Below are 24,493 nucleotides of genomic sequence, written 5' to 3'. Positions count from 1 at the left end.
GTCATATATCTTCTGACCTGTAGGGTGTGCAATAAGCAATATGTAGGGCTCACTACACGTCCCCTGAAGGATAGATTTTTGGAGCATCTCAGGTCTATTGAAGATCCCAAATCCACTACTCCAGTTTCACTACACTTTAAGAAAGAACATCATTCTGACATTTCCCTCCTGGCATTTCAGTTTATCCAAGCTATTCCCAGTTACCCCAGAGGGGGCAATAGAGAGGAGACTCTCAGACAAAGGGAAGTCTTTTGGATTTTCCAATTGGAAACTGTTGTGCCAAGAGGCCTAAATTCTGAATGGGATATTAAATTATTTGTTAAATAGAATATTTTTTGATGTTACATAGTGCACAGTTAATCACTGCTTAAGATATTATGTTTTCTTTCATAGATTTTAAATATATTTTATACCACAAATATGTAATTATGATGTTGCTAAAGAAAATTTTCTGTATAGTGTATGCCTCCTTTTCTACTTTTAACTCTTTACTTTTTACATCTATTTATTCTGAATATGCAGTTGATGTATGTAAATCCTTTAGGTGTGTTAAACACAGATGTGTCAAATACCAATTAAGAGTTTGCTACCAGGATAGGTGGTTAGATTTTAGGGAGGTGCTATGTAGGTATATATACTAGCTGCTTCAGTCATTAGGTTGTAGGTGGTCATTGCCAAAGTACAGTATGTTTATACGAAACATGTTTGATCAAGCCTGACTGACCATGTTCTTGGATGTGATGTGTATTTTACCCTCTGATGTCCAATAAATAACTTTTGCCTTTACTGGATGCGAGTGTCCTGTTTCAAGTTTCAAGTTTCTATTTACAAATGTCCTGTTCCAAGTGTCCTGTGATTGTTGGAGACCTTGTGCCTTCCTTTGTTGTTTGGTGTATGTCTGTTACCAGTTGGATTAGTTGAAATGGGGCGTGTGCATCAAATAAAATACTCCATGCAATTTCATACTATGTGATCTAAAAATAATCAACTGGGTAGCACCTAGATAGAAGGCAGGATTCAGTAGGCTTTTTGAGGGCACACTATATTTGCACAATGTTTGTGGAACCAGTTAGAGCAACCGACCTCTTGGTTGGGGAGCTTAGCCCTTTTTTTTTTTTTTTTTTAACAAATCTGTTTTATTGAAAGGCAAAGAATGTTTATACAGATAAACGTAAACATCACGTTCAAATATGAACAATAGAGAAAAACAAAAAAGAAGAAAAACATATCACCTGTGGTCTACGGCAATAATAATCACGTTATACAAACGTTTCATATAATGGTATATTATTACAGGTATTATTCACGTTATTCTGAAAAAACAGTAAGAACATGTGGTATGTCACATTATCAGTAAAGAAGTTTGGTAACATAATCTTCAGTGGGGTCATCTATTAGAAACTTTAACAACAGAAAGTCTAAGTAGATGAATTGTCCTCATAAGAAATGGTCACTTGGTTGGTAGATATCTGTGCTCGGGTCAGAAAGAACAGAGCATAGGTTGGGTAATGAATGGGGTTGGAAAGAGGTTAGGGAGTATAAGGGGGGGGGAGAGAGGGGAAAGGAAAAAAAAAAGGGGGGGGAAGAATATGTCTGCAGACATGTAAACACATAAATGCACACATGTGTGTGTGTATATATATATATATATATATATATATATATATATAATACTCAGAAGGGATCCCACACTCACTATTAACATGCAACCTCCAGGGTGCACTTTAAATGTATAATATAGAAAATAAATCAAGAAAGGCACTCTCCGTATTCATCACCAAAACTTTTACTTAGGTGAACGTTTTCGGTGTTGCCACCGTCCTCAGACCTTGAGGACGGTGGCAACACCGAAAACGTTCACCTAAGTAAAAGTTTTGGTGATGAATACGGAGAGTGCCTTTCTTGATTTATTTTCTATATATATATATATATATATATATATATATATATATATATATATATATATATATATATATATATATATATATATATATATGTATCTCCCTATTTATGTAGTCAAGCATCCCATACTAGCCAGTAGATGTCTATCTGATCAATCGAATTGTAAAAGTGTCTCTCCATGATTGCCATATAATCAATTACACCTTTGATTTCTGAGAGGCTTGGGGGTTCGGGGGATTTCCAGGATCTTGCTATACATAGCTTGGTTGCTGTGAAAATATATATCAGCAGTCTGTTCGACATCTGTGTTATATCTCCACCTAATATATGTAGAAGGGCGCTGAGCTGTGTTATCTGAATTATTAAATGCAGGGATCTACACCTGTCTTCAACTTCTCTCCAAAGCAAGGATAATTTCGGGCATTCCCACCAGATATGAAGGTCGGTTCCTTCATCTCCACATTCTCGCCAACACAAGCATGAGGATTCTGGGTACATTTTGATAAGTCTGACAGGGGTTCTATGCCATTTTAGCAATACCTTGACATATACTTCTAACATAGTAATACAATGTATGGTCTATTTTGTAAGAGAAATAGCATTGTCCCAATCTTGGTCAGAAATGTTGGTCTCCACTTCCCGGATCCAGGCCTTATATTGCCATGGTATCCTTTGAGTGAGGTCTGAAAGGAGTAGATTATAGTACAACGTGAGAGGTTTGGGTTGTTTACAACCCTTATTCCATCCAATTTCCCATGGAGTGGGTTTTCTAGTGGAAGCAGCGAGAAATCCCCAAGTTCTCAGGAAGCTGAGAACTTTTATGGATTCAAAAGGAAACCAAGGTGGGGCTGGGTTAAACCAGGTCTGTATCAATGTAAGGTCTAGGGTTTGATGCTGATCGAAAAAATCTCCAATGGCGGAATATCCTTTCAGTACCCTGTCGCCTGAATGAATATTCTTGAGGTCCCATAATAACCCCACTGTGCTATGCATTGGTGAAGGATGGGGGGCAATTAGTAAGTCGATTTCTTAGAGATTCCCAAATATTTAGATTATGCTTCACTACAACATTATGTAAGTATGGTTTTAATTTGTTCCTATTAGGGGAGCTTAGCCCTTTTAACGTTTAGGGAAGCTACTATTAAATAGTTACGTGCCATAGCTTAGAAATAAGGAACAGTCGCTATTAAAAGTGATATCATGATAAAAAGGAGAGCATCTATGTTTACTAGCAGGAAAAGTAGTTATTCAGTTAAGTGCTCAGAAGGAAAATAGGGGTAAAAAAACCTCGCCACTAAAAATGAATACAGACATTTGTTAGTTTACCCCCATCCAAAGAAGAGGTAAGGAGAAAGGAAAAACAGAAGAGGAGAAGTAGGGTGAGAGCAGATCATTTATCCTGCTTAAAAAAACATTTAAAACATATTAATCAATACAAATTGTAACTTATAAACAAACATCCAGATGGCATAAATAACAATGACCTAGATTACAAGTTTTGCGGTATTGTGCGGTGCGGCTATACCTCTGAAAAATTGGCCATTGTGCGTGGAATGGTAAGTCTCCCGTATTACAAGTTGCGCCTGTAATGCAACTCTAAATTCTGCACTCAAAAAATGACTTGAGTGCAGGATTTTCATAGCGCCGTATTACAGGTTGTGCATTCCGGCTAAAATGCTTGCATTATCGTCTATACCACTGCGATCCATTCTACTATAACTACCAGTAGTTATGGATTTTGCAAAACAAAAATGTTTCACAAAAATCATAACTAAAATGTTACAAAGTACACTGACACCCTTAAACTACCTATTAACCCCTAAACTGCCACCCTCCCGTCAACGGTTTAGGGGTTAATAGATTTCGTTTAGTATTAGCAATGTGGGGGGGGCGGCGGTTTAGGGGTTAATAGGTTTGTTATAGGAGTAGCGATGTGGGGGCCATTGGTTTAGGGGTTAATAGATTTCGTTTAGTATTAGCGATGTGGGGGGCGGCGGTTTAGGGGTTAATAGGTTTGTTATAGTAGTAGCTATGTGGGGGGGCGGCAGTTTAGGGGTAATAGGTCTTTTGATTGTCGGTGATGTTGGGAGGCGGCGGTTTAGGGGTTAATAGGTTTATTAAGGTTTTAGTGAAGCAGGTGTGCGGCGGATTAGGGATTAATAAGTTTATTTAGTGTCTGCGATGTCGGGGGACGGCAGATTAGTGGTATTTAGAGTAGGGGTTTATGTTAGGGTGTGAGATTTATAATAAACTTTCTTTTCCCCATAGACATCAATGGGGATTGCGTTACGGCGATCGCAATTCCGCAATCACAGGTGTTAGTTTTTTTCTAACACTTTCTCCCCATTGATGTCTATGGGGGAAAAGGGCGCATGAGCACGTAAAGTCAGGCCTTGGGTTTTGTGTGGCATGGAGCTTATCGCACCATACTGCACAACAAAAGAAGGTTTTTTAGTAACTTGTAATGGCAGCGCTATGAAGAGTGCAAAACCGCTCATTTTTTTGCGTTATTTACACACCCGGTTTAGCGCACAACTTGTAATCTTGGTGAATGCAAGGACTAACAAATTATGAAATGTCTCACAAATTTGCTTGTCACCCTGCACAGGGGTAGCGCTAATCTTTTCTGTATCATTCTAATTTTAGTATTTGTGCTCACAAACCTAGCGCAAAAACTATATATTTTTTTCTATTTATCATTAGTACATAATGTGGAAAAATATTTTCATTAGAGTTTAGCTTCTGTTAATTTGTTATATAGTTTTCGTAGATACAATTTATACTGAGTTGGAATTTACTATTTTGACTAAATAATTATTAAGACAGTGTTTTAAGATTAGCGTTTGGAAAAATGAAATGTTCTAATTTGTAAGATCATCTCATTTTAGTATTCACTACCTCTCAGTTTTATGACTTTATCTCCGCAAATGGGTTAAACCTGTAGTTAAATTGCCACTCAGGACCCTCAGAGAACTAATATTAGTATCTCTACAGGAGCCATCACAACATTATAACAGTCTCTCCTAGTTTAAAACTTGTTCACGGGACTCTTTTTATAAATTGATACTTACAGTGATGGTATCATGCATGTAGCTGCATGTTATTTTTAAAATTTGCATGCTTGTAAATGTATGTGTACATATTTTTTTTTTTAATTCACTAGTGCTGAAGGCTTTAAATCATTCTGATATTCAGTATATATTTACTCACCCTGCCGGCCCCTTTCAACTCTTTTTTTTTTTAAGAGCAGTGACGTTTTCCCTGCTCATCCAATCGTCAGGTTAGCCGCACAGCAGTATCACACATGCACAGTGCTGGCAAATGATATTTCCAATGACAAACATGTAAACAGTGATTCAGAACTCTTTTTCAGAATCACTGTTTACAAGTGAAAATAGAAGGCATCTGTAGCTCATCAGGATGTATTTTTAGGGTGAGTGTTGTGTTTAAAGGGATATGAAACCCACAAATTTTCTTTTGTGATTCTAACATATTAAAGCATTTTGCTTTTGCATTTTTATATACCTCTCAACACATATGGCCAGATTACATGTGTTGCGATAAATATTTTTTTCCGTCACGCACTTAATGTGCTCAAATTAAAAAAAAATTTGTGCAACCTCATTAGTACACATATTAGAAGTTGAAAGTAAAAAAGTTAGAGCGCGAGCGAAAGACTGAAAGACTTCGGATATCGCAACCGTGCTAACTCTCCATTGAGGCACGCAAAAAAAAGAAAAACTAACAGCTATCAGTTGTGCGCTAATTCGACACTGTGCTAGACCAACTGCACTTAACTCAAAGGTTTTAGGAATACGTTACATTCCTATTTTCTTCAGATAGATGAAAATGCTATTTTTGTTTTTAAATATTTCAATATATATACAGTGTGTGTGTATATTCCCCAATTTTGCATAACCAGCACAGTTATATTAATATACTTTTTACCTCTTTGATTACCTTGTATCTAAGCCTTTGCAGACTGCCCTTTTATTTTAGTTCTCTTGACAGACTTGCATTTTAGCCAGTCAGTGCTGACTCAAAAACAACTCCACAGGAGTGAGCACAATATTATCTATATGGCACACATGAACTAGAGCTGTCTAACTGTGAAATACTTAAAATGCAATGAGATAAGAGGCGGCCTTCAAGGGCTTAGAAATTAGCATATGAGCCTACCTAGGTTTAGCTTTCAACAAAGATCACCAAGAGAATAAAGCAAATTCCAGTAAAATGGAAAGTTGTTTAAAATGACATGCCCTATCTGAATCATGAAAGTTAAATTTTGATTAGACCATTCCTTTAATTTAAAATGCGCTAATATTAAATGTTTTTAATTTTTGTTGCTCAAATGATCAATTTATGTTAAATTATGCAAATAATTTATGTTTTTGATAGTTTAAATGGACATGAAACCCAACATTTTTCTATCATGATTCAAATAGAGCATGCAGTTTTAAACAACTTTCTAATTTACTATTATTATCAAATTTTCTTTGTTCTCTTGGTATCTTTTGTTGGTGTGCAGGGATGTGAGCACAGGAGTGTACACCTATCTGGAGTATTATATGGCAGCAGTTTTGCTACTATGTTATCCATTTGCAAGAGCACTATATAGCAGCGCTATTTCCTGCCACATAGTGCTCCAGACACGTATCTCTTCAACAAAGAATACCATGGGGACAAAGCAAATTTTAATTGGAAACTTATTTTGAAATTTCATGCTCTTTCTGAATCACTAAAGAACATTTTTTTGGTTTCATATCCATTTAAGTAATATTTGTAAATAACAGATAATGTAATATTGTAAAGTATTACACTGCCCCCACCCAGCTACTTCATAGTGCCACCCGGCTGGCAAACTTTTCTGTGGAAAACTCTGCTACGGGTTAATATAAATTCTAATAATATTTTTAGGCATCTAGATAAGTAATTTGCTTAAATGCAAATTCAGGGCCATATTACAAGTTGAGCGCAAAATATCGCTTTCACAAAAGCGATATTTGCGTTCAACTGAGTAACACGAGCGCACCAAAATGTGAGCTGATATTACAAGTGAGGTGCAATGCAGACGCGACCTAACATTGGCATTGCATGGAAGCATTGTGCTCAGGAGACACGGCTTGAGAACAAGCTAAGCAAAGGGGATTAGTCACGCAACGAAGGGCAGCAAATATATATGATGATTACATATATATTTACGTGTTAATATGTATATATACACATATTAACAAATAAATATATATCTTTCATGTAATTGGCATGAGCTAGTGACGTATGGGATATACAATCCTACCAGGAGGGGCAAAGTTTCCCAAACCTCAAAATGCCTATAAATACACCCCTCACCACACCCAGAGTTCAGTTTTACAAACTTTGCCTCCTATGGAGGTGGTGAAGTAAGTTTGTGCTAAGATTTCTACGTTGATATGCGCTTCTCAGCATTTTGATACCCGATTCCTCTCAGAGTACAGTGAATGTCAGAGGGATGTGAAGGGAGTATCACCTATTGAATGCAATGGTTTTCCTTGTGGGAAATATATTTCATAGGTTCTCTGTTATAGCCCTCACGAGGCGCAAAAATGCTGATGTTTATTGCGTTATTCTTGGAGCGAGAATTATTTTGGCGCTAAGGTACGTCCGGTGACGCAAGTTCGTAATTTCCGGCGTCTTACTTGACGCCGAGTTCTTTACACAAGGTTGCGTCTGCAATGACGCAAATGTGTAATTTTCAGATGTTGTTAGCGCCAAAAATAAATTTCATTTTGCGTTAGGCGTCATAATTTCATTATTTAAAACCCCATTCCTATGTGCTTCTTGCCTTTTTTCTATGTCAGAGGGCTATGCTGTTTGAATTTTTTCCCATTCCTGAAACTGTCATATAAGGAAATTGATAATTTTGCTTTATATGTTGTTTTTTTTCTATTACATTTGCAAGATGTCTCAATCTGACCACTGTTGGAACCCTACTGCCTGATAACAGTTCTACCAAAGCTAAGTGTATCTGTTGTAAATTTGTGGAGATTATATCTCCATCTGTGGTATGTAATAGTTGTCATGATAAGCTTTTACATACAGAGAATGTATCCATCAGTAATAGTACAATGCCTGTTGTTCCTTCCATATCTAATGTACATGATATCCCTGTGAATATAAAAGATTTTGTTGCTGATGCGATTCAGAAGGCTTTGTCTACTATCCTGTATTCTGATAAAAGTAAAAGGTCTTTTAAAACTTCTCATAAAGTTGATGCAATTTCAAATGACTGACAACATACTGAATTATCCTCCTCTGATGAGGATCTATCTGATTCAGAAGATCCTACCTCAGATATTGATACTGACAAATCTACTTATTTATTTAAAATGGAGTATATTCGTTCCTTGTTAAAAGAGGTGTTGATTACATTGGATATTGAGGAAACTAGTCCTCTTGATATTAAAACTAGTAAACCTTTAACCTCTGTTTATAAACCTCCTGTGGTTACTCCTGAGGTTTTTCCAATTCCTGATACTATTTCTGATATGATTTCTAAGGAATGGAATAGGCCTGGTACTTCTTTTATCCCTTCTTCAAGGTTTAAAAAATTCTATCCTTTGCCAGCAGTTAGTTTGGAGTTTTGGGAAAAGATCCCCAGAGTTGATGGGGCTATTTTTACTCTTGCCAAACGTACTACTATTCCTATGGAAGATAGTACTTCGTTTAAGGACCCTTTAGATAGGAAACTTGAATCTTATTTAAGGAAAGCTTATTTATATTCTGGCTATCTTCTCAGGCCTGCTATTTCTTTGGCTGATGTTGCAGCTTTCTTCAACTTTTTGTTTGGAAAGTTTAGCGCAACAGGAAAGAGATCCTGATTTGTCTAGCATTGTTTGCTTGCTTTAACATGCTAATCATTTTATCTGTAAAGCCATTTTTGATACCATCAAAATTGATGTTAAATCTGTCTTTAGCTATTTTAGCTAGAAGAGCTTTATGGCTTAAATCTTGGAATGCTGACATGGTATCTAAATCTAGATTACTATCTCTTTCTTTCCAAGGTAAAAATGTATTTGGTTCTCAGTTGGATTCAATTATTTCAACTGTAACTGGGAGGAAGGGAGTTTTTTTGCCTCATGATAAAAGACCAAAGGGTAAATCTAAAGCTTCTAACAGTTTTCGTTCCTTTCGTCAAAATAAGGAACAGAAACCCAATCCTTCCTCCAAAGAATCTGGTTCCAATTGGAAACCTTCTTCAAGTTGGAATAAATACAAGCCGTTTAAGAAAACAAAGCCAGCCCCCAAGTCTGCATGAAGGTGCAGCCCTCATTCCAGCTCAGCAGGTAGGGGGCAGATTAAGATTCTTCCAAAGTATTTAGCTTCTGTCCAAAATAAATGGATTCAGAGTATTGTATCTCAAGGGTACCAAATAGAATTCAGAGTAAGACCTCCTGTGAGAAGATTTTTTTCTCTCACGCATCCCAGCAAATCCAGTAAAGGCTCAGGCTTTTCTGAAGTGTGTTTTAGACATGGAGCTTTCAGGGGTAATCATACCAGTTCCGTTTCAGGAACAGGGTCTGGGGTTTTATTCAAATCTATTCATTGTCCCAAAGAAAGAGAAAATTTATTCAGGCCAGTTCTGGATCTGAAAATTTTGAAAATGGTGACTATAAGGACTATTCTGCCTTTTGTTCAGCAAGGTCATTATATGTCTATGATAGACTAAAAGGATGCATATCTTCATATTTCGATTCATCCAGACCATTTTCAGTTTCTGAGATTCTCTTTTCTAGACAAGCATTACCAATTTGTCGCTCTTCCATTTGGCTTAGCGACAGCTCCAAGAATCTTTTCAAAGGTTCTCGGTGCCCTACTCTCTGTTATCAGGGAACGAGGTATTGCAGTGTTTCCTTATTTGGACGATATCTTGGTACTAGCTCAGTCTTTACATTTTGCATAATCTCACACAAATCAACTAGTGTTGTTTCTTCGAAGACATAGTTGGAGGATTAATTTACCAAAAAGTTCCTTGATTCCTCAGACAAGGGTCACCTTTTTAGGTTTCCAGATAGATTCAGTGTCCATGACTCTGTCTCTAACAGACAAGAGATGATTAAAATTGGTTTCAGCTTGTCTGAACCTTCAGTCTCAATCATTCCCTTCAGTAGCTATGTGCATGGAAGTTTTAGGTCTCATGATTGCAGCATCGGACGCTATCCCCTTTGCTCATTTTCATATGAGACCTCTCCAGCTTTGTATGCTGAATCAATGGTGCAGGGATTATACAAAGATATCACAATTAATATCCTCAAATCCTAATGTTCGACTCTCTCTGACTTGGTTGTTAGATCACCATCGTAATAGTTCAAGGGGCCTCTTTTGTTCGTCCAACCTGGACTGTGATCTTGTTCGGATGTCCAGTTGCCAATCTTAGACACTTCCTTTAAGACCAGACCTTCTGTCTCAAAGTCTGTTTTTCCATAAGGATATCAAGGTATGGAAATTGAACGCCTAGTGCTTAGTCATAGAGGTTTCTCTGACTCAGTGATTAATACTATGTTACAGGCTCGTAAATCTGTTTCTAGGAAGATTTATTATCGAGTTTGGAAGACTTATATTTCATGGTGTTCTTCTCATAAATTCTCCTGAAATTCTTTTAGAATTCCTAGAATTTTACAGTTTCTTCAGGATGGTTTGGATAAAGGTTTGTCTGCAAGTTCCTTGAAGGGACAAATCTCTGCTCTTTCTGTTTTATTTCACAGAAAAATTGCTAAGCTTCCTGATATTCACTGTTTTGTACAGGCTTTGGTCCGTATCAAGCCTGTCATTAAATCAATCTCTCCTCCTTGGAGTCTTAATTTGGTTTTGAAGGCTTTACAGGCTCCTCCTTTTGAGCCTATGCATTCTTTGGACATTAACTACTTTCTTGGAAAGCGTTGTTCCTTTTGGCAATCTCTTCTGCTAGATGAGTTTCCGATTTGTCTGCTCTTTCTTGTGAGTCTCCTTTTCTGATTTTCCATCAAGATAAGGCAGTTTTGCGGACTTCATTTAAATTTCTGCATAAGGTTGTGAATTCTAACAACATTAATAGAGAAATTGTTGTTCCTTCTTTGTGTCCTAATCCTTAGAATTCTTTGGAGAGATCCTTACATTCTTTGGATGTTGTAAGAGCTTTGTGATATTATGTTGAAGTTACTAAAGATTTCAGGAAGACTTCTAGTCTATTTGTTGTCTTTTCTGGTTCTAGGAAAGGTCAGAAGGCTTCTGCCATTTCCTTGGCATCTTGGTTAAAGCTTTTGATTCATCAGGCTTATTTGGAGTCGGGTCAGACCCGCCTCAGAGAATTACAGCTCATTCTACTAGATCAGTCTCCACTTCGTGGGCTTTTAAGAATGAAGCTTCAGTTGATCAGATTTGCAAAGCAGCTACTTGGTCTTCTTTGCATACATTTACACAATTTTACCATTTTGATGCATTTGCTTCCTCGGAAGCAATTTTTGGTAGAAAAGTTCTTCAGGCAGCTGTTTCAGTTTGATTCCTCTGCTTATGTTTAAGTTTTTTCTTTTCATTTATGGGAATAAACTTATATTTTGGGTTGTGGATTAATTTTGTTCAGCGGAAAATGGCTGTTATTATTTTTATCCCTCCCTCTCTAGTGACTCTTCTGTGGAGTTCCACATCTTGGGTATTACTATCCCATACGTCACTAGCTCATGGACTCTTGCCAATTACATGAAAGAAAACATAATTTATGTAAGAACTTACTTGATACATTAATTTCTTTTATATTGGCATTGGCTTTTTATGGTGGTTATTATTTTTGTATAAAGCACAATTATTTCCAAATTCTTTGTTTTTATGCTTTTTACTCTTTTCTTTATCACCCACTACTTGTCTATTCGTTAAACGGAATTGTGGGTGTGGCGAGGGATGTATTTAAAGGCTTTTTGAGGTTTGGGAAACTTTGCCCCTTCTAGTAGGATTGTATATGAAAGAAATTAATTTATCAGGTAATGTCTTACATAAATTATGTTATGTATATAAGCATATACATATATATTTACTGGGAACACACAGTCCACATAGACTGCAATGTAAAGGCACTTTTCAGTGCTGTTTGTTTCCTAACACCCCATATCTGCCACTTTTAATCCCTTAAAACTGCCTCCTGCAGTTATTATTGGGGGGGGAAGGCTACTTTTTTTTAAATAATGCACTCTACCCTAAATTATGGGGGCAATTGGGGGATATATAGAAAATTAACCAAAGGTCTCATGGTAGCAATAACTAGCCACTTGTAACGGTTATTTATCGATTGCCCGGAAAAAAAAGGTCAAATTTGCCCATTTGCGGGTGTGCAATAAATTAGAACTCCACTTGTAATCTAATCTAAGTAGATAATTTAATGAGCGGTCTTTTATTCGTGCAGCACTAATTGAATTGATGTATTTATTTTAAATGTATGTTCTTTAATTGTAATGTTTGCAATGAATGTTACAATTAACTTTTTTTTTTCTTCGTGTTTTCATTTCAGATGGGTTCAAGGAATTAACAAAAACAATGTTCATTTTATTGACTACAAAACAGTGTGTTACCCGAGTGGAAATTTTGTTATATTTATCGACATAGAAACAAGAAAACAGTCGGTTCTGCAATGTACCACTGGAAGTATTGGCGCATTTACAGTTAATATCTCCAGTAATATTTTGGCTTTCTCAAATCAAAAGCTTAAACCAAACATTTATGTTTATTCTTTCCCAGGATGTGGCGAAACTGCAGAACTAAAAGGTACCTTTTTAGTTATACTTGATAACATTTACCGAATGAATGCATAAATGGCGTACTTCAGAGCAGATGTGATTGGTGAGATTATGTATAGTATTAGTTAATAGGCAGAAAACTTAAATTACATTATATTTCTGGCTATTTTAATGTACTTATTGAAGATAACAAAATACTTGCTTGTTGTCTAGATTCATTAAGCTTTAAGAAGCCACAAAATGAGAAGTCTGAATGAATTAAAGGGACATTAAAACTGGTTCAGCCAGAGCATACCCTTTTAAACAACTCTCCAATTCTATTATCAAATTTGCTTCTCTCTTTTGGTATTCTTTGGTGAAGGAGCAGCCATGCATTATTGGAAGCTATGCATTGACAAGAGGCATATATGTGTAGACACTAGTTAGCAGCTAGCTCCCAGTAGCGCATTGCTGCTCCAGATGCCTATTTAGGTATGCATTTCAACAAAAGATACCAATAGAACAAAGCATATGAAATAGAAGTAAATTGCAAAGTTGTTTAAAATGGTATGTTCTATCTGAATCTTTATTTCATGTCCCTTTAAAGGGACATAAAAGTGCAAAAAATAACATTCTCTACTGTGTTAGAGCATTTTATTTTTGCATTTGTACATTTGTACTTTTATTTGTACATTTTGGCTTGGCTTGCATTAAAGTGAAAGTCAATCCTAGCATTTCACATTGGAACAAATAAAGGGGACTTTCAGTCATGAAGTATAAAATACTTAATGCATAAAGCTCCTTTATTTGTTTCAATCGTTGGCCGCACTGAGCTGCTCAGGCAGCTCACGGCAGAACTCTGTTTTGCTAAGAGGTGACGTTTCCACCTCTTAGCAAATAGCCATGCAGGAAATCCCGAAACATTGGTTTAGAGTACATGGTACACTAAACCAGTGTTTCTCAACTTCAGTCGTCAGGACACACCAACAGACTAGGTTTTTAGAATTACCTTGTGTGAGAGCAGGTTAATAGCCATGCCTATTGGTCTGCTGATTATTTCACCTATCCTTTGAGTGAGATATCCTGACAATCTGGCCTGTTTGTGTGCATTGAGGATTGGGATTAAGAAGGAGAGGAAAGAGAAATAAAAAAAAATAAAAAAAGGAGGGAGGGTAATGCTATATAAAAAATACACTAAAAACAGACAGTCCAAGGGTAGTGTCGATAGTTGGCTGCAGCAAAATTCGTAAAAGTCTCTCAAGTCAAATGTGGTGGTAGATGGTACATAGTCATCAGGTAGCTCCCCGGGTGAGGTCACGGCTGTCCCTCTAGTAAAAGCTGAAAAAAAGGCAAAAGACAGGAGCGCCCAAGCACAGTGGTAGCAGTGAATGGTAGTGTGTAGGTGAAGATAAGGTACTCACAAATAGGCTACTGGGATATTGCAGCCTCCCAGCTGGTCACCAGTCAGTCTTCAAGAAGCATAGGCCACTTCCGTGTAAAAAAGAAGGCGCACCGCCAGGGGCTAAAGGAGCAGACTGGGAACTCACAGCCTCCCAGGTGACTGGTAGTCCAACGTTCTCCAAGAGGGGGGAGAAGAGTCTCCAACAGTGTGAAAAAATAAAAATTGTATCCTAAAACAAACGAGCAGAACTGCAGGGATGATAAGTGTATAAAAAAAATGGTTTACTAAAATAACAGGAGACGCGTTTCTCAGCTCACAGGCTGTTTCATCAGGCCAATATAGGTCTAGATGATTAAAATCAGGAGGGCCAAAGTTATAGGACTGGAGTGTATTCAAAAATCACACCTTCTCAGAGGATCAGCAGTAGCTTGTATGTCACAAATTGCATCTTCACAACCACCTCTCTCAGCATACATAGTGTATGTAATGCTCGTAGGATATTCCTCTATCAGACCAAACTCAGCCAATAGGATTTTTCCCCTTTAATTCTGATTGGCTGATAGAATTCTATCAGCCAATTGGAATTCAAGGGACGCCATCTTGGATGACGTCCCTTAAAGAGAACCTTCAGTGTACGGCTGGGACCGTATGAAGAGGATGCTCCGCGCCGGATGTCTTGAAGATAGAGCCACTCCGTGTCGGAAGGATGAAGATAGAAGATGCTGTCTGGAAGAAGACTTCTGCCCGCCTGGAGGACGACTTCTTGCCACTTGGATGAAGACTTCTCCCGGCTTCGTTGAGGACTTCTGTCCGCTTGGATGAAGACTTCTCCTAGCTGGATGAGGATGGATGTCTGGTCTTCAAAAACTGTAAGTTGATCTTCGGGGGTTAGTGTTAGGTTTTATTAAGGGTTTATTGGGTGGTTTTTATTTTTAGATTAGGGACTTTGGGCAACGTAAAAGAGCTAAATGCCCTTTTAAGGGCAATGCCCATCCAAATGCCCTTTTCAGGGCAATGGGGAGCTTAGGTTTATTTAGATAGGATTTTATTTGGGGGATTTGGTTGTGTGGGTGGTGGGTTTTACTGTTGGGGGTTGTTTGTATTTTTTTTTTACAGGTAAAAGAGCTGATTTCTTTGGGGCAATGCCCCGCAAAAGGCCTTTTAAGGGCTATTGGCAGTTTAGTGTAGGCTAGGGGTTTTTTTTTTTTGGGGGGGGGGGCTTTTTTATTTTGATAGGGCTATTAGATTAGGAGTAATTCGTTTTTATTTTTGATAATTTCTTTTTTTATTTTGTGTAATTTAGTGTTTATTATTTTTTGTAATTTAGGTAAATGTATTTTTTTAATTTAATTTATTTAATTTTATTGTAATTTTAGGTGTTAGTGTAACTCAGGTTAGGTTTTATTTTACAGGTAACTTTGTATTCAGTTTAACTAGGTAGCTAGTAAATAGTTAATAACTATTTACTAACTAGTCTACCTAGTTAAAATAAATACAAATTTAGCTGTATAATAAAAATAAAACCTAAGATAGCTACAATGTAACTATTAGTTATAATGTAGCTATCTTAGGGTTTATTTTATAGGTATTTAGTTTTAAAAAGGAATTATTTAGGTAATGATAGTAATTTTTATTTAGATTTATTTTAATTATATTAAAGTTAGGGGGGTTAGGTTTAGGGGTTAATATGTAACAAGAAGAAGACAGCGCACCTCCGACTCAAGGTATTACTTTATTAAGTGCAAAGTGACACACACTAGTAACGTAACTTACTAGAAACAGGATAAAAACAGGCCTCAATAAAATTCACATCAAATTGTGCTCCACAGTTGTAGGCTGAAGCGGCGTTCACCCAGGGGGATGTGACTGTTAGATTACGTCACAGGCTGCTTCACAGGAACGCTCTTGCCACTGCTGCTACGGATCCACACATAGACCAAAAGACCTCAACGTGTTTCGCCGGTGACAACCCGGCTTTCTCAAGAGTGTCTGGTCTCAGTTGTAAGTATCTTTAAATACCGGAGGGATCAAATTCAAATTGATCAATGAGAGTTCCGTTTCCATGGAGATATGGAATATCTCATATACAAAGCATATAATATGCAAAAAAAGTCTGTCATAAACTTTAGGAGTAAAAATATTAATTGTTAAAAAAACTTACGGCTAGATTTAGAGTTTGGCGTTAGCCGTGAAAACCAGCGTTAGAGGCTCCTAACGCTGGTTTTAGGCTACCGCCGGTATTTGGAGTCAGTGATTAAAGGGTCTAACGCTCACTTTTCAGCCGCGACTTTTCCATACCGCAGATCCCCTTACGTCAATTGCGTATCCTATCTTTTCAATGGGATCTTTCTAACGCTGGTATTTAGAGTCGTTTCTGAAGTGAGCGTTAGAGCTCTAACGACAAGACTCCAGCCGCCGGAAAATAGCAGGAGTTAAGAGCTTTCTGGGCTAACGCCGGTTCATAAAGCTCTTAACTACTGTACCCTAAAGTACACTAACACCCATAAACTACCTATGCACCCCTAAACCGAGGTCCCCCCACATCGCCGCAACTCGATTACATTTTTTAACCCCTAATCTGCCGACCGCCACCTACGTTATACTTATGTACCCCTAATCTGCTGCCCCTAACACCGCCGACCCCTGTATTACATTTATTAACCCCTAACCTGCCCCCTACAACGTCGCCGCCAGCTACTTACAATAATTAACCCCTAATCTGCCGACCGCAAAGTGCCGCCACCTACGTTATCCTTATGTACCCTAATCTGCTGCCCCTAACACCGCCGACCCCTATATTATATTTATTAACCCCTAATCTGCCCCCCTCAACGTTGCCGACACCTGCCTACACTTATTAACCCCTAATCTGCCGAGCGGACCTGAGCGCTACTATAATAAAGTAATTAACCCCTAATCCGCCTCACTAACCCTATCATAAATAGTATTAACCCCTAATCTGCCCTCCCTAACATCGCCGACACCTAACTTCAATTATTAACCCCTAATCTGCCGACCGGAGCTCACCGCTATTCTAATAAATGTATTAACCCCTAAAGCTAAGTCTAACCCTAACACTAACACCCCCCTAAGTTAAATATAATTTTAATCTAACGAAATAAATTAACTCTTATTAAATAAATTATTCCTATTTAAAGCTAAATACTTACCTGTAAAATAAATCCTAATATAGCTACAATATAAATTATAATTATATTATAGCTATTTTAGGATTAATATTTATTTTACAGGCAACTTTGTAATTATTTTAACCAGGTACAATAGCTATTAAATAGTTAAGAACTATTTAATAGTTACCTAGTTAAAATAATAACAAATTTACCTGTAAAATAAATCCTAACCTAAGTTATAATTAAACCTAACACTACCCTATCAATAAATTAATTAAATAAACTACCTACAATTACCTACAATTAACCTAACACTACACTATCAATAAATAAATTAAATACAAATGCTACAAATAACTACAATTACATAAACTAACTAAAGTACAAAAAATAAAAAAGAACTAAGTTACAAAAAATAAAAAAATATTTACAAACATAAGAAAAATATTACAACAATTTTAAACTAATTACACCTACTCTAAGCCCCCTAATAAAATAACAAAGACCCCCAAAATAAAAAAATGCCCTACCCTATTCTAAATTAATACATTTAAAAGCTCTTTTACCTTACCAGCCCTGAACAGGGCCCTTTGCGGGGCATGCCCCAAGAAATACAGCTCTTTTGCCTGTAAAAAAAAACATACAATACCCCCCCCAACATTACAACCCACCACCCACATACCCCTAATCTAACCCAAACCCCCCTTAAATAAACCTAACACTAAGCCCCTGAAGATCTTCCTACCTTGTCTTCACCATCCAGGTATCACCGATCCGTCCTGGCATCCGGTGCTGAAGAGGTCCAGAAGAGGCTCCAAAGTCTTCCTCCTATCCGGCAAGAAGAGGACATCCGGACCGGCAAACATCTTCTCCAAGCGGCATCTTCGATCTTCTTCCATCCGGTGCGGAGCGGGTCCATCTTGAAGCAGCCGACGCGGATCCATCCTCTTCTTCCGGCGTCTCCCGACGAATGACGGTTCCTTTAAGGGACGTCATCCAAGATGGCGTCCCTCGAATTCCGATTGGCTGATAGGATTCTATCAGCCAATCGGAATTAAGGTAGGAGTATTCTGATTGGCTGATGGAATCAGCCAATCAGAATCAAGTTCAATCCTATTGGCTGATCCAATCAGCCAATCAGATTGAGCTCGCATTCTATTGGCTGATCGGAACAGCCAATAGAATGCGAGCTCAATCTGATTGGCTGATTGGATCAGCCAATCGGATTGAACTTGATTCTGATTGGCTGATTCCATCAGCCAATCAGAATATTCCTTCCTTAATTCCGATTGGCTGATAGAATCCTATCAGCCAATCGGAATTCGAGGGACGCCATCTTGGATGACGTCATTTAAAGGAACCGTCATTCGTCGTTCAGTCGTCGGCCAGGATGGATGTTCCGCGGTGGAGGTCTTCAGGATGCTGCCGCTTTGCTCCGGATGGATGCCGCTTGGATGAAGACTTCAATCGAATGGAAGAACTCTTCTGCCCCGCTTGGATGAAGACTTCAGCTGGATCATGGACCTCTTCAGCCCCCCGCTTGGGCTTGGATCAGGACATCGGAGGAGCTCTTCTGGACCGATCGGTGAACCTGGTATGGTGAAGACAAGGTAGGAAGATCTTCAGGGGCTTAGTGTTAGGTTTATTTAAGGGGGGTTTGGGTTAGATTAGGGGTATGTGGGTGGTGGGTTGTAATGTTGGGGGGCTTGGGTATTGTATGTTTTTTTTTACAGGCAAAAGAGCTGTATTTCTTGGGGCATGCCCCGCAAAGGGCCCTGTTCAGGGCTGGTAAGGTAAAAGAGCTTTTAAATGTATTAATTTAGAATAGGGTAGGGCATTTTTTTATTTTGGGGGGCTTTGTTATTTTATTAGGGGGCTTAGAGTAGGTGTAATTAGTTTAAAATTGTTGTAATATTTTTCTTATGTTTGTAAATATTTTTTTATTTTTTGTACTTTAGTTAGTTTATGTAATTGTATTTATTTGTAGGAATTGTATTTTAATTTATTTATTGATAGTGTAGTGTTAGGTTTTATTGTAGGTAATTGTAGGTATTTTATTTAATTAATTTATTGATAGGGTAGTGTTAGGTTTAATTATAACTTAGGTTAGGATTTATTTTACAGGTAATTTTGTTATTATTTTAACTAGGTAACTATTAAATAGTTCTTAACTATTTAATAGCTATTGTACCTAGTTAAAATAATTACCAAGTTGCCTGTAAAATAAATATTAATCCTAAAATAGCTACAATGTAATTATTATTTATATTGTAGCTATATTAGGATTTATTTTTACAGGTAAGTATTTAGCTTTAAATAGGAATAAGTTATTTAATAAGAGTTAATTAATTTCGTTAGATTAAAATTATATTTAATTTAGGGGGGTGTTAGTGTTAGGGTTAGACTTAGCTTTAGGGGTTAATACATTTATTAGAATAGCGGTGAGCTCCGGTCGTCAGATTAGGGGTTAATAATTGAAGTTAGGTGTCGGCGATGTTAGGGAGGGCAGATTAGGGGTTAATACTATTTATGATAGGGTTAGTGAGGCGGATTAGGGGTTAATAACTTTATTATAGTAGCGCTCAGGTCCGCTCGGCAGATTAGGGGTTAATAAGTGTAGGCAGGTGTCGGCGACGTTGTGGGGGGCAGGTTAGGGGTTAATAAATATAATATAGGGGTCGGCGGTGTTAGGGGCAGCATATTAGGGGTACATAAGTATAACGTAGGTGGCGGCGCTTTGCGGTCGGAAGATTAGGGGTTAATTATTGTAGGTAGCTGGCGGCGACGTTGTGGGGGGCAGGTTAGGGGTTAATAAATATAATATAGGGGTCGGCGATGTTAGGGCAGCAGATTAAGGGTACATAGGGATAACGTAGGTAGCGGCGGTTTACGGAGCGGAAGATTAGGGGTTAATAATATAATGCAGGGGTCAGCGATAGCGGGGGCGGCAGATTAGGGGTTAATAAGTGTAAGGTTAGGGGTGTTTAGACTCAGGGTACATGTTAGAGTGTTAGGTGCAGACGTAGGAAGTGTTTCCCCATAGGAAACAATGGGGCTGCGTTAAGAGCTGAACGCGGCTTTTTTGCAGGTGTTAGGTTTTTTTTCAGCTCAAATAGCCCCATTGTTTCCTATGGGGGAATCGTGCACGAGCACGTTTTTGAGGCTGGCCGCGTCCGTAAGCAACTCTGGTATCGAGAGTTGCATTTGCGGTAAAAATGCTCTACGCTCCTTTTTTGGAGCCTAACGCAGCATTTTTTTGAACTCTCGATACCAGAGTTAATTTTATGGTGCGGCCAGAAAAAAGCCCGCGGAGCGTTAACAGCCCTTCTACCGCCAAACTCCAAATCTAGGCCTTAATCTCTCAATAATATATTTCAAATTAATCAGAAAATAAAGAGAACCATACAGTAATCAGAATAAGTTGATAATAGAAACATAATTAATAAAATCCAGCATCTTATACATTCTAAAACCAACATAAAATAAGTTGTGATATAAAAATCGTTTTAAAATACTAAAGTAATAGAAATCCATTCCTTCTAATTCATAATGATGGACATATAATATAATATAGCAAGCCTATATACAATTATTCTCAACAATAAAAATATCACTTATAAAAAATATAAAGAATTCAATGTGAAAAGATTATCTACAAACATTATCCGCATGGGGCCTTAGGAGAGTTAATTAAGGGTACACACATATGCAGGGTATCATATAAATGCTTGTACATCAAGATCAATGTTAAGTCCTAGGGGCGCTAGGCTTTTCAATCTAAAGATCCATTCTGTCTCTTTTCTCCTTAGGCATAATAGTCTATTGTTAGTTCCAGGGGGCACCCAATCAATAATTTGTATTTTTAAATCTTTATTACTTCCCCCATGTACTGTCGTGAAATGTACCGGAACACCGTGTTTATCAAAATTCGTTTTAATGTTATAGAGGTGTTCACTGAACCTTTTGGAGGTTTTCCTCTTTGTACGCCCAATGTAAATATGGTCACACTTGCAGGACAATAAGTAGACTGTGTATGTTGTCTGATAATTACATCTATGTCTCATATTGAATGACTCAGAGCCATTGTAATTGAAAAAAGTGTCTCCCTTTCTTATGAAGGGACACATACAACAATTTGGTTTATTGCATTTAAAAGTACCTCTGGGTGCTGAAAGCCAATTTTGTAGACTGCCGTTGCAAGTGGATTTATTAATGTTTATAAGTTTGCTGGGTGCTAGGTAATTCTTCAAATTCCTATTCTTCTTAAAAGTGATCATAGGTCTATCTCCTATTATATTAAACAGAATGGGGTCAGATTTTAGTATACCCCAATGTTTGTTTAGAACTTTTTTAATAACTGGTGCCCCCTCGTTAAAATTAGTAATAAAGCGTATAGGCTCCATGCTTGATGCATTATCTATAGGGTTATTGCGTTGATTCTGAAACTCAAACTTTCTTTTATTTAGTAATTTATTTCTATCAAGATTGGTCGCCCTGGTTTTTGCTCTATCTAAGATTTCCTTACTATACCCTTTTCTGATGAATTTCTCATCCAACAGAGAAGCCTCATTCTTAAAATCTTCTAATGTGGTACAATTACGTCTAACTCTAACATACTGGCTGGTTGGAATATTATTCTTCCAGCTATTTAAATGGCTGCTCTGAGCATCTATAAAACTATTCTTACCTACCGTTTTCCTAAAATTCTTAACTGATACTTTGTTGTTGCTTTCATCAACGAAAAGGATGATATCCAGAAATTCAATACTTGTAGTTGAACTATTTCCAGTGAATTTAAGGTTATAACTATTTTGGTTAATGTAGTCAGTAAACTCTAATAGAGTATTTTCTGGCCCTTTCCATAGCATAATCACGTCGTCTATGTACCGAAAATATTCTATAATATTATTCTTAAATGGGTTGTTGTTCCATATCATGTTTCTCTCAAAATTATCCATAAAAAGGTTTGCATATGATGGGGCGAATGTCGTCCCCATCGCAGTCCCCTTTAATTGGAGGTAAAATTTATCTAAAAATTCAAAATAGTTATGGGACAAAATAAAGGATATGGAATCCAGTATAAACCTTAAATGTAATTCTGGAATATCAAACCCACTAAATGCTTGTTCAACAGCTGTTAGACCCTTGGTGTGGGGGATAACCGTGTATAATGATGACACATCGAAAGTTGCCCACCTCAAATCATCTCCCCAAGCTCGCCCCTCAAATACTTTAATCGTCTCCGCTGTATCTTTCAGATAAGCTTTAGTCTTTACTACAAGCGGTTGCAGATAATGATCTACATATTTCGACAGATTATGGCATAATGAGCCGATGCCGGAGATGATGGGGCGTCCAGGGGGATTAGTTAGATCCTTATGGATTTTGGGGAGATGGTAAAAGGTGGGCACCTTGGGGTCTCCCTGTTTGATAAAGTTGAATTCATCTTGGGTGAGAATCCCTTCTTCCTTAGCTTTCCCCAATAAAAGATTTAATTCTTTTGAAAAACTTATAGTAGGATTGTAAGACAAGCATTTATAAGTATCGGGATCCCCAGAATATTATGGGCTTCCCTTATATATACCTCGCGATTCTGGATCACCAGGCCTCCGGCTTTATCAGCAGCCCTGATGACCACATTTTTGTTAATTTTTAGGGAATTTAATGCTGCTCTTTCTCTCCTTGTCAGGTTATCATTATATTTATTAATATTGCACTTTGTTAGTTCTATCTCAAGATCCTTGCAAACCATTTTGTTAAATGAGGATAATTGCTCACCTTGCATATGATAGGGATAGAAGTGAGATTTGCCTTTAAAATTGGTGTGCCTGATTTGGGTTTCCTCCTCATATAGTGAATAATCTAGTGAGTCAATGTCAATGGTAGTGGTTGAAGGTGTGTTAGAATCTTCAACAATATCCAGGTTTTCAGTTTCCAAGCTTTTTAATATCCCAAGTGCTTCAAAATCTTTGCCCTCAATATAGTTATTAGTATTGGGTTTGCTAAAGTTAATCTTATCTTTAATAAAATATCTTTTTAAAGTCATGTTTCTGATGTACCTTTGGATGTCCATATAAACATCAAACTTATTTGGTTTGGACTTCGGGGCAAAATTCAGCCCCTTGCCCAAAAGTTTTATGTCATCATTTGATAGGACAGCATCAGAAAGATTAACAATATCTTTTTTTAAAAGTTCTAGTTCATCCTTCTTTTGTTCCCTCCTCCTGATTCTGGTTCCTCCTCTTGTCCCTCGTCTCGTTCTAGTGCTCTTTTTTGGGGTCTTTCTCTTGAATCCCATCTTAATCTCCTCTCTCTTTCCCAGGGTGTGGAATTGACTCTGTGATTGTTTATCTGATCCCTGTCTAAAAAATGGGATTGAGTGGGGGATTTGGGTTTTGCCCCTAATCTATTCCAAACCGATCCCCTAGGTGTAGAGGGGGTATTGGGGACATTAAGGACCTCAAATCTGTTGTTGTTATGAAAATTATCTCTATGATGAGGGGGGGGGGGGGTTTACATGATGATTAGAGTAGTTTCCGTTATATCTATTCTTAGAGGGATGGTGGGATGTGTTTCCTCTCTCTATTCGTCTAAAACTAGTAGTATTTTCCCTTCTTGGATAACCTTGTTCTCTATTAGACGGCCACCAAGATAGATTCTGTTTACTATTGTTTGAATAATCATTCTGGTTTGAATGAAAATTGTCCTTTCTCCAGTTCAATTCTCTATTTCTATCATAATGATAATAATTGGTTTTAGAATGGGGTGGGTAGGAGTTCTTGTTGTTAAAGTTATTCATATTTCTAGTACCAGATGGTGTTTTCAGAGGGGTTAATATATTTATTTAGTGTTAGTGATGTGGGAGGCCAGAGGTTTAGGGGTTAATAACTTTAGTATAGTGGCGGTGCTGACGTTGGGGCGGCAGATTAGGGGTTAATAAATGTATGTAGGTGGCGGCGACATTTGGGGCGGCAGATTAGGGGTTAATAAATGTATGTAGGCGGCGACGACATTGGGGGATGGCAGATTAGGGGTTAATAAATGTATGTAGGTGGCGGCGACATTGGGGCGGCAGATTAGGGGTTAATAAGTGCAGGTAGGTGGCGGCGACATTGGGGGCGGCAGATTAGGGGTTAATAAGTGTAGGTTGGTGGCGACCTAATGTTAGGTGTTAGTGTAACTCAGGCTAGGTTTTATTTTACAGGTAACTTTGTATTTAGTTTAACTAGGTAGCTAGTAAATAGTTAATAACTATTTACTAACTAGTCTACCTAGTTAAAATAAATACAAATTTAGCTGTAAAATAAAAATAAAACCTAAGATAGCTACAATGTAACTAT

General features: G+C 37.6%; 1 protein-coding gene and 1 non-coding gene across 2 annotated transcripts in view; one reads left to right on the top strand and one right to left on the bottom strand.

The window, feature by feature from the left end:
- CFAP43 (cilia and flagella associated protein 43) overlaps nucleotides 1-24,493 on the top strand; it is a 491,704-nt gene that overhangs the window by 52,714 nt on the left and 414,497 nt on the right. Inside the window, exon 2 of the mRNA XM_053717078.1 lies at nucleotides 12,416-12,669. Coding sequence (XP_053573053.1) covers nucleotides 12,416-12,669 — 254 coding nt within the window. The remainder of the gene's footprint in view (nucleotides 1-12,415; nucleotides 12,670-24,493) is intronic.
- On the bottom strand, nucleotides 4,467-4,572 carry LOC128665349 (U6 spliceosomal RNA). Its single transcript, XR_008403107.1, has one exon. It is a non-coding gene; the product is annotated as a U6 spliceosomal RNA (small nuclear RNA).

The sequence above is a fragment of the Bombina bombina genome, chromosome 6 (assembly GCF_027579735.1).
Source record: "Bombina bombina isolate aBomBom1 chromosome 6, aBomBom1.pri, whole genome shotgun sequence".
NCBI lineage: Eukaryota > Metazoa > Chordata > Amphibia > Anura > Bombinatoridae > Bombina > Bombina bombina.
Note: the sequence above shows the minus strand (reverse complement) of the source record. Positions and strands in the feature narration are given on the sequence as shown.